Below are 11734 nucleotides of genomic sequence, written 5' to 3'. Positions count from 1 at the left end.
GATAGGGAGGATTACACTGTATGGAGAGACTTGGATTTACATTTCGGTTAGTGTGTCCTCCTTTTCTTGTTTTATTATCTGTCACAGTAACAGGTGTATTCTGCCAGGGGTGAGCAGGGTAATAATGTGACTTGTGTTTCCACTGATAGCAGGTATTAAATTGAACCCAGCACAAACACAGTCGCTTCACTGAGGTATGACCTTGAAGACAAAATTAAATTAAAAAGTCCAGTAATAATTCTTACTCTGTGCTCTTTTATGAGCAGGTGAACTGAATAACTACCTGTTTGCTTTTACTGTGCACACTCTGTGTACTGAGTCTTGGTTTTTGGATGCATGGTGTTACTTTGTGACATAACATCCTATCGATGTATTATAGAATGGATTCAGTATTGGAGGCAGGGCCCCATTCATTCTTATGAAAGCTGCTCAGTGGAACATGAAACAAGATGTACACAAACACAATGGGAGAGTGAGATAAAGACTGTAGATGTTGTACAAAAATATTTCAAAATAAAGGGAGAAATGAGCAAGCAGATTAATAAATGAAAAGGGTAAATATTGGAAATATTGATGGACAAGGAAGGGTGAGCTAGTTAGACAAAGTGCAGAGAGAGGAGACAGATCTGATCAAACATTCAGCTGGTGTGGCCTTGTAAAAAAAAAGAAACAGCCAATGAAGAATGCATTCAGCCGGGAATTTATTCATTGATGTATTTATAATGCATGCCCACAGAAGGAATGACTTCCCATGCATCTTCACATAGCATGAGTGTGCGTGTATGCCTGTGAACTGTGTGCTGAGTGTGTTTGTGTGCGTGCATGCGTGTGTGCGATTTCCCATCATGTGCAGCCTGTCTGGGAGACAGGATCGGTGCTGATTGATGAGAGGACGTTTGTTTTAACGAGCCTCGGGAGTGGAATCACCTTGAGAGAGATTTGGATTCTCACTTTACACGACTTCTCCTGCTGTCTGAAGATATCTCAAACACACACCGTCACTCTGCTGCCTGTCATGATGTTTGTTCACCTCTAAGTGTTTTTGCCTTTTGTAGGTTTGTTCTGTCTGTGGGACTTTTTTTTTTTACACAATTATATTTTGGTAATTTGTGTTTAGTCTCACTGTTTTTTCCTTGTGTAAAGTGAGTGTGAGGTTGTGCTGCATAAAATATAAGGTGCGGACCATTAATTACTCTTAAATCACTAGGTTTATGCCATTATCTGTTTTTTTTCTGAACTTATATTATTCATCACTTAATTTCAGATTTCTACATATGAAAAGTATTCATCCCTGATTAGGAGCAATGTTCAAAGCGAGGCGCAGTTCCACTTTTGACCTCGAGGTGTCGCCGTCACAGATTCCCACCACTCCATCCCTCAGCTGCGGTCAGCTCTCTGTGCTCTCGTTGACTGTTTACAACATCAATGGCGGAAGTCTCTTCATTCTGTGAGTTTTTTCACAACTATTTACGAAGCTCTGCAGTGACTGCTTTAACACGTGATGTCGGTTCTTAAGTATTGAAAAGCCGTGTCCACACGTGTGTTGTTTTTTGTGATAACACTCAGCATCCAGCATGTGTATGGTTGGTCTCGGTTGTTGTGCACGGAGCTGAAGAGGAGAAACGGAACGAGAAGCGTCTGGTCGGGATGTCAAAGTCCGGTTTCCACGGGAACAGTATTTGGTTGCAATTAAAATAATACAAATAAAATGATAATACAAATAATTAAACATACCATGATACAATATATTGACCCCTTTTATAACAATATAGTGAAACTTCTGTATGTAAATAAATAATAGTAATTAAAATAAATAAATATAAATAATAGTAATTACTGGCGTTTAACCATTGAAATTCCGTTTAATAACGTGACATGATTATGGGAAAAAAAACAGGTTTTTCTCACAATATAAAGACCTGAATTAGTCGCTTTCACAATGTTTGTATTTGGAGATGTTTGTAACAAGTGAAACTAAGTTAGGAGAAGCTGTGAAGATCTCATTTTAAGTTAAACTAATAAAGACTAAGAGTTACTTTTCGATGTTATTTAGATGTAAAGCAGTGGTGGGTGTCCAGCCTTTCTCTCTTTAGTTTGTTAGTGATATCAAAGTCAGAGCCATTCATGTTGTTGAAAGTGACAAATCACTGGATTGACTGTAATAATAATCCTTCTTAATGGGCTTGATCCCTCTTCATCAGAGGAAATGTTTTGTTTCAGTTAGTCGCCCATGAGAAAGAAAATCTGTCTCACTGCTTTGTTTTTGTGATCTTATTGAAAGCTTGTTTTAATCAAAGAGGCCCCACATTTAATGATGGCAGATTATCCAATGTAAGAGTTGTTTTTTTTCTTAAGTATAATTATAATAAGATACTTTATTGTCCTAAGGGGGGAATTTTCCCAGGCGCAAAAGTGCAGAGAAATCACTCAGCTCTATGAAACCTACTATAAACACATAACACAAGACAAGATGAGCCTTAAAGAAATCAAGGGATGCATAAAAGCATGATAATAAAGACAAAAGGCTCAAAATAAAACTCTAAATTAATTTAAAACAAGTTCAGTACTGTGCATGGACTGCTTATACAGGGCTCAGGTTTAGTGTTATTATGAATTATTAACTTGAGATTGAGTTTAAAATAGAAAAAGAGAAACACAAGAACAATAGCAACAGTGTCTGTCCTTCTCTCCTCAGTTCTGGGTCAGTCGGCTAATTGATAAGAGGTCTACTGGATTTTAGCGATGGATGACGAGTTTACGCCTTTGGACTGTCTGCTGCCCTCAGGTAATGTCACACACACACACTCACACTCACACTCATACTCATACTCATACTCATACTCACACACACACTCACTCTCTCTCTCTCCTGGAGCAAACACACTGGAACTGCAATCATTCAGTCAAATTGAGGTGTTTTTTACTTCCTGTCTGCACTGACTTCTGCACATGTTGCAGAGCATCACAGCTTATTGGTTGGAGGTTTGAACTACATTGAGTCGCAATTTCTGATGAGTTATGTTCTTGAATACATTTATTTCGGAGAGCAGGCATCTGAGTACATTTACAAAGTCAAGTCGGGGCTAAATGGGTTCAGAAATCCATAGAATACAGGTTTTTTTTTTCATTCCACCTCACTTCCTGTGCACTTTTCCTCTTCAAAGTGAGTGTCTGTAGCAGGTGTCCGACATGTCATATTGGCCCATCAGGCTCCTCATTGAAAGTCAAGATAAAAAACCAAAATGTTTTCTCTCCAGCTCATTTCTATTTTCATGACAACTGAACACAAGCTGACTTTAATACAGTTTAACAGTTTCTTAACAGTGATAACTACACAAGCTACATCTGAGTGTGGGACACCGGCACATAAACAAAGACACAGACACGGTCGATGTGTCTGCGTCTGATCATAACACACACTCCATCACATCACTGTCACACTTGTTTTGCTCTCTCTGCTTCTTCCTCCTCACTCTGACACACAAACCGTCTCAGGGGAACGCAAACTCAAAAACAAATCACTTGCACTTTCATGACAACAGCGTGTATATGTATGAGATGCAGTTCTCGGTTCCCTTTTTGTTCTGCTGCGTACATAATGAATCTTTATTGAAACACGGTTTGATGTGTCTGCTTGTTATGTTAGCAGTTTGAGAAAAACAGACTTTGAAGAAGGCGTCTTGGTCGTTGATGTTATTCTAAAAATAAATAGTCCTGCTTCTGAATAAAAAAAAAAAAACCTGTGTCATCTCATGAATTCACTTTGTTCAAAGACAACAGTGGGAAATGAAGCGGTTTGAAATTGTACTTCATGAGGGTGAAATTACAAGTGGTGACTCTTGACCAGCTGATAGCTCGTTCCACTACCTTAAAAATCAAAACACATGATTCATAAGTTCACATCGTTATCCTGTGATAGTGTTTTGTCACGCCAATTGTTGTGGAATACTCTTACTGCATCAGCATCAATGTTTCATCAGCGCCGGCGTGTGTCATAGCTGAAAAGACAGCCACCACCAAACAGCGTCACTCCTGTAACTCCAGCGAGTGCACTCACTGCACTCAAATGTTACACCTAAGACACAGATTGGAGTGAACTGATCGTTTCAAATCTTGTTAAACTACCAAAGGTCAGTGTAATTGTTCTTCTGCTTGTGTACATGTGTTTGTATTTACTTGACATTGTAACACCTGTGGGTTTCATTGGAGCAGAGACACAGAGGTGGTGTTGATCGTCTCTGCTTGTACAGCTCAAAAATCAATAACACACAAAGACCAACGTCAGTCTAGAGACACACCCTCCTGAGAATATGCTATCAGCAGCTCTTTACTCAAACACACTAGCTTAGCATTACAGCTGCTCTTGGGTTTGCTCTCTGTACAGATCTGAGATTTATTCTACAGATTTCACAGGGTGTGCAAATAATTACAAAATGGAAATGGTTACAGATGAGACCGGAGCAGGAAGGAAGAAAGGAATGAATGCAGGAAGGAAGGAAGGAAAGAAGGGAGGGAGGGAGGGAGGATAGCAGGCATGCACACAAACTCCTGATGATTTAATTGTGTTGATAAATCCATCCTTTGCTATCATAGGTGAAATATAGTCTTCAAATTCCCCGTACTACACTGTTAATATAAACTGTATAATACAGGGAACTCTTCTCACTTCTCACTTCATACGTTTACTGTATATCTTTATCTCGTCTTATGTTTAATCTCTTGCAGAAAATGCTTATCTAAACTCTCATAGGAGATTAAAAAAACAGCCCCTGGATGTCTGCTTTTTAACATCCCTGGTGTGCATGGTTAGCCTTTTTACATTTCCCTGTTTAAATCATAAATGTCTTTTCCTGGAACATCTATGTGCTCGGTTAGGTGCTTGGGTTGTGTTTGTTCTATTTATGCTGTCTAGCACTTTTATGAGACCCCCAAGGTGACATATCTTTGAACAGAGTGCAGAAAAGGCCGTGCACCTCCAGTGTGTGTGCGGGGAGGCGAGCGTTTGTGTGACGAGGGGTTATCTGAAAAGTCACGCCTGGTTGAATATGTGTTTTGTTCTCTGTACACTCCCGAGCCAATTAAGAGACAAGAGTGACAAATCTTCCTCTTCTCTTTCTCCTCCTCACCTACCCCTCCTCTCTTTTCATCCTCCTCTTTATCCCCTCTTCCCTCCCTCTTCCTTTTTTAACACACTCTGCTGGGGTTGACTTTCATATTGGAAATGACCTCCAGTGATGTGAACTTTTTAACAACATCAAGCCTGCTGCAGCAACAAAGTCACAAACCCAGAGGACACTTCTTTTTTATTTTTTTAATTCGTCACACCTCCTCAGCCAAGCCAAAATGCTCTTTACACCTGAGGTTAAATATTCCAAAAAGAAAAGGTTTCTTGACTCAAGGTGAGTCATATTCATCAGTGTGTTCTTTTTCTTTCCTCTTCACTGTTGCTTTCACTGGCATCCCACTGCATTAACCATCCATAAGGAAAACTGTATAGGGAATTTCAACCTTTATAAGATGTGCCTTTTTTGTGGCGATTCAAACTGGAATCCAATAGTGTAAATGTGTTGTTAAAGCTTGTGTCTAGCGTTGTGGCTTTTCTACAGAAGGCAACTAGTTTGAAAATGGATGAGCAATGGTGAGAAAGCGAAGGTGAAAAAAATAAATCAAGAAGTGTAAAGATCAGGGAATGTGAGTTTGTGCTTCATCTTTGGTCCATTGTTTTCACTCTTTCAATATATGCAGAGATTTCTACTATAATTTTTTTTGCTTCCATACAGAAAGAAAAATGACAATTCTAACAGACAAGAAAAATAAATGCTTAACATTCAGATAGATTGGGCTTTGAGTGGGATGACTCAGGATGACTTTTCTGGAGCTGCTGTAATGCACAAATTTCCCCCACGGGGGGATCAATAAAGTTTATCTTCATCTCTTTATCTTTATCTTTATGACTGACTGAAAAGCACGACGCTAGAAGAAGGGTTTGTTACCTTAAAGTGTTCCTGTTTTGGAAGGGGCTTTCCTCTGTTACAGTATGTTTGGTTTTTCAGTTACAGATGGTGTTTCATCGAGGATAAGGTATTGAAATGAGTGTGAGTTTATCGAAGACCTAATTTCTGAAAACCTCCTGAAGCTAGAAAAAACTGAAAATGGAAGGTGGCTTTTATTTAGCCAGGATGAATCCACCACCTTTACTATGAGAAGCCCAGCTCACTGACCTCACTGAGAAACAGTCTTTTTCATTTCATTAAAATTAAAATGGATGAACACCAATTTAAAAGGCTTATTTTTCTAACTTATTCCAACTTCAACAACAACTTTCATTTGGTGAACCCAGTGCCACAAACAGCTGCCCAAAAGTAATTTCCTTAACAAGCAATAGTCATGTGTTTCTTTTGGCTAAATATACAGCAAGGCTGTTAAACACCATCACCTGTCTCTGTCTGACTGGGAATGATTCATACTTTTCCCTCCCTCTGTCATGTGTTGCAGGCACGCAGAGGATCTGTCTGATCATTCTGAACCAGCCTCTTGATAAGGACTACCTACAAGTCCTCTGGAGTAAAGGTATATCTCCCACATCACAAACCCTTGGATCACATCATTCCTGTCTGCCCTGGTAAAGCACTGAGCATGTATTCACACAATGATATTCTCCTGTCTTGTGCTGACCAGTCTGTGTAGCCTCCATTGTGTGAAACTCTTACTGCTGCCATGTCAGTGAACGTGTAAAAGTGTCCCCTCTCTGTGCCCTATATTCCACATTTCAACTCCACCTTTTTGTTCTGTGTTCTTGTGGATGCATGCGCTCAGAAGGATTATAATCACAACAAAGATTATTTTCATACAGTTGCAATCACAGCTTTTTTTTTTGAGACGTTGATTTGACACAAGCATCAAGAAGTGACAATCTGTGACGAACAGAAACAAGGTCATTTCATTTGATACATAGGCTCTCTTTTATGTGAACAAATAAGAGCTACCTTGTTCCCTAAATGCTCTCTATAACCCTTTTCACACATACGGAAATCTCCTGAAAAACTCCAGAGATTTCCAGGAGGAGCTGTATGTGTGACAGCCACATTTTTTACTCCGATATTACCTGGAGTTTATCCTGCCAGACCCCTAGTATTTTATCCGCAGAATATCCGAGTGAGCTGATGTCTGAATGCGGCAGCATATACTCCAGAGATTTTCAATTCCAGCCAATGAAAAGAGAATGACGTTTATATAGTGACCGGCTAAAGTGTCTGCTCGCGACTACTACGATCTCCGTGCACGTAATTAAACGTCTGCATTCTGTTTTCTGTTGGTCAGTTTGTTGTTCTCCTCTCTTTTGTGGATGTCGTCATTCCATTGGATTACACATAGCATTGATATAAAGGCAAATATTCTCATTATAACGTAGAGGACTCTGTTGCTACGGCCGCTACTTCCACGTTGTTTATTTACGTCACGTCTTACGTCGGGAAATCCCCCCCCGCCCCCCCTCCCCTCTGACAGGGAAAGTCCCCCGCTGTGAGGAGCATATGTGAACGGCTAGTTCGGGAGAATCTCCGGAGAAGTCCTCCTGTAAATATCTAGATTTTTATCCGGAGTGCATATGTGAAAACGGCTATGTGTGTTTATTCATCTGTTTCATAGGTCAGCAGCTTTCATAGCACTGAGCCAACTACTGAACTGTACAACTTGTTTTCATAACAGATGCTTAATCCCATTCAATGCTGGCTTTTAGCTATTCTAAGGTCCCAAGGTAAAGTGGCAGCATATCCATTCAGACACAATCAAGTGTGTGTGTTTGTGTGTGTATACACTACAGATAAGTGGTTGGTAAATAATGTGCACACAGGTAATGGCAGTAAGCACCCGGTCCACTCAGATGAGCAGAGACAGAGTCGATATAAACAAACTCACTGGACTTCGGACTCCTTTGTTCGGAATGTGGACTTTTCAGTCACAGCACAGTCAATAACAACACATACTCTGTTTCTTATTAATGTTGGGCCTCTTGCAGACACCAGAAACTGTCTGCTTACAGCAGGGTTTGAAAAGCAAGCACATGTGTCTCACTACAAAGATTGTCATTGAGGCACAACCCTTGCTTATGCATGGGTGTAACATAACTGATTGTAAGTCAACATCAAAATTGGGATTTAAGTGTGGCTGTTCGGCACTGGTGGTGAGCAAAAAGATGTCAGGAGGCAGAAATCGATTCAAAATAAGGTGGTTGATTTATTAACCAAAAATAGGACAAAACAGCAAAAACAAAAGTCCCGGGTAATCTAATAAAACAACTAAATAAACTGAAAGAAAACACAGCCTCACAACAAGCTGCCACCAACACACATTTCCCCCCAGACTCTGGCTGAGTCTGGCTTTATACAAGAAACAACCCAACTGGCCTCACTCTGTCCAATTAAGCTCAGGTGATTTCACTCAGCCTAATCACTCTGCAGGCCACCATCAGTGTAGGGAAGGTGGGGGAGAACGTTTTCACAAAGGGTTAGACAAGAAGACTTTTTGGCGGAATAAAGGGAGGCTGAAACTTTTTAAGCAAGATGCAGTACACTCATATTGGAGCATGCAGAACTCAGAAAAGAGCTTGTAATACATGCGTCTCTCCCCTTTGAACTGTTTAATGCCATTAGACAAAGCAGTTACCTTGTCTGATTTTACAAGGCTGTCTGGGGCCTTAAGAAAACAATTAATTCAAACACATTCATTCAGAGTTCAATAAATGCAATGGGAATGGATTTATTGCTGCTTAATCCCATCCATGTCTAACATTGTACATGCAGCATAGACAGAGGCCAGTTTTCTGAATATCTGCACAATAGCCCTTTGAAATCACAGTGCTTGTTTTCTGAAAATTGCTTCTGTAATATGATTTGAAATGCATTTGAAAACCCATTTGTATTATTTTCTGGGCTGGCCAAATCTAAATTGAAGACAGTTTTTCAATATCCAGCTTAAATTGTCCGTTTGCTACCAGCATGGGGAGATATTAAACGTGCAAGAGATTCTGTATTGCCCTGCTGACTATCCCTGACCCTCAACAGTGCTTGTAGATTGATATTTTGGGTGTAATATCCTCTCCCAAACGGTGAGCAGATCAGCAAAGTGTATCAGTGAGACTCTTTTCACTTGCTGCTGCTCACACTGTCTGCCGCCGTATTACTCTCTCTCTCTCTCTCTCTCTCTCTCCGACACATTGTGATGCATTTCAAAGTCGACTAAACAAATATTAACTTATTGTCAGTCAGCACACACACACGCTGCCCCCTCTCAGCAGAGTAAACACAGGAGGGAATCGGATCTCCTGTTTACGTCAGGATCATCTCACCTTTACATTTTCTGCGCCGACTAAAAACTTCAATTTGAGTATGACAAGAGGCGTAAAGAGGATCCTATGGGAAGTTGCGCACACTACAAATAACAACAAAATTAATGTATAATAAGGATTGAGGAAGGTGTATGTTATGTGTTAAATGTGTTGATGGGGACTTGAAGAAGTTTTGACAGAGTGATGACGCTGCGTGCATCACATATCTCAGATCTCTTGCAGCGTGATGGTAAAAAAAAAAAAGAAAAAACGCTGGTAGCAAATGTGATATGCCGCACTCGATACGGCATGTATTTTTAAAGTTATTTATGAGATAAGCAGATGTCAGTGCACCCATGAACTTGTCACTCTCCAGATGACTTTGCACCTACAGGCGGTGTAGCCAGGTGCCCATGTGTACACGCAATATACAGACATGCAGCAGTCCCAGGTCCTCTGATGTGCTGCCTCTGGGCCCCCTCATCACCCGTGGGAGAAGTCGAGCAGCGGGGAGTGAAGGGAAGCTAGAAGAGCACAACACTGATCAAAGAGAAACTCATTTACAGGTGCAGAGTGTGAAGTCTCACTCATCTGGTCCATCAGTAACCCACTCCCTAAATCTAGTCAGTTACCAACTAACTCGTCTACTGAATAAGCCACTCATTAATTACTCACAAATCCTTCCTTTGCTCAATGTAACACAAACAAGGGAATCGATAAAGCAGTCAGAGGAGGCATTTCTCTCTCTTTAGAGTAAAAACAAAAGCCTGAATAATTTGTTGATAGAGCAGCTTGCCAAAGACAAAGTTTATGAACATTACCCATGAGCTAGTCGTGTAGCAACCTTGCAAACAAGGCTATACACTTCCTGAACTTCTGCATTTAAGAATAGGTTTGTGTATAATTCTATATCTGAAGCTATAAGCAAGGATTGATTCAAAGAGATCATAGACACATTTTGGCCACCGAGCTTAACAAGGCATTGAAAGGGTCCATGAATAAATAGTAATTGAGGAGATAGAGAGAGAGAGAAAGAAAATAAGATGTTTTCTGCAGGAAATCAATCAAATTCAAAGCAAGGTGCAGAGAGCCGGGTGGATCAGGAGACGGTGACAGATGGAGGGGGGTAAAGGTGGACTGTTAGATGAAGGGAGGCTGTCTGGGCATCATAATAAGGATAATAATATTTTCACCGCTTTCTGTGGTTGTTTGCCCTCTACTGTACTGCACCAAAGCTCCAACCTGACAGGCATTAATCCTCCCCACTAACCTCATCAATACCGTCTCACCATAGAAAAGAATATACCCCACAGTAGTGTGTGCATGGAACGTGGACATGCATCTTTTCTACATCGAGTTCAACAGTGAAATATATGATTAAAAAGCAGGGAAATGACAGGTTTAGTGCTGTGTGTGGAAGTGCATTATCTCCTGCCCGCCGTATGTATCTATCACACAGCACAGTGAGTGACAGGAGTGAGGAGGATGTGAAGCATGCAGGGAGGGATTACAGGCTAGTTAACTTACAAGGTCATCGCCTCTGACCGCCTCTGCTGTCCCCACTCAGCTCACAGTCAGGATTCATAGAACATCCACGTCTCTGATTGTGGTTTGTTGTTTAAACTCAAGTGCTCGGATGAGTGAGAGGAGACGGAGTCAGTTAGGGTGTTGAATGTGTACTTCAAACAGTCATCATTTCGGTTAATTAAACGCTGACTGTGTCTTCAGCGTTGAGAAAAAAATCAGTTTAGGCTCTTTACTGAAGAGTTAACAATAAACCTATAGTTGGTAAAAATATGGATTTCACTGAGTGATGTGTCACTGCTCATTGCCCAGAATTCCCACTGAGTCTGAATTGTTTCATAGAAAATAGCTATCATTTCTCCAGATGTTAGCTCTTTTATCAGGGGTTGTTAATATACAGGTACATAACCACCAATCAGAACTAATGCAAAACTTTACTGTATAACAACTAAGGGTGTTAGTCTGTGGAACAACTATGATGACGAGCTGAAAAAATGCAACAGTATATTTAAACTAAAAAAAACTCTTCAGGAATAAAATATTGAATAGGTATGAGCTGGAGCAGTGATTTTCCGTTATTCTGTTTTCTATTTGGTTATTTCTTGGCTGATGGTCTTGGTTAATCTGTTCCCATTATTTTGTTGTTGTTTTGTCTAAAAACTTAACTTGTTTTGGCCAACAAGGCCAACATCATACACTGATAGATGAAAACGTTTTTCTTTTCTGTGAATAATGCACAAAAATAAGAAGGGGTAGGACCAGAAAAGTTTTTAACTTCTTCCTCTCCCTTTTGAACATGAACTATAATATTTGAGTTTATATTTGTTGCTATGGATTCTGAGGATCCAGTTTTGTTATTTTTTTGTTTTTTTTCCTTTTATTTTG

The 11734-nt window shown here is 40.2% G+C and overlaps 1 protein-coding gene across 3 annotated transcripts in view; it reads left to right on the top strand.

The window, feature by feature from the left end:
- The first annotated feature begins 1047 nt into the window (after positions 1-1047).
- tpk1 (thiamin pyrophosphokinase 1) overlaps positions 1048-11734 on the top strand; it is a 50122-nt gene continuing 39435 nt past the window's right edge. Inside the window, exons 1-4 of one of the 3 annotated variants that reach the window (XM_020630982.3) lie at positions 1048-1175; positions 1265-1447; positions 2696-2785; positions 6496-6570. In XM_020630982.3, coding sequence (XP_020486638.1) covers positions 2743-2785; positions 6496-6570 — 118 coding nt within the window. In that variant the 5' untranslated portion in view covers positions 1048-1175; positions 1265-1447; positions 2696-2742. Of the gene's footprint in view, positions 1176-1264; positions 1448-1484; positions 1656-2695; positions 2786-6495; positions 6571-11734 lie in introns of those variants that run through there. The other 2 variants (XM_020630983.3, XM_065948757.1) reach the window with 2 other exon arrangements.

This window comes from Labrus bergylta, chromosome 20 (genome assembly GCF_963930695.1).
Source record: "Labrus bergylta chromosome 20, fLabBer1.1, whole genome shotgun sequence".
Taxonomy (NCBI): Eukaryota; Metazoa; Chordata; class Actinopteri; order Labriformes; family Labridae; genus Labrus; species Labrus bergylta.
This window is presented reverse-complemented; position numbering and strand designations above follow the sequence as displayed.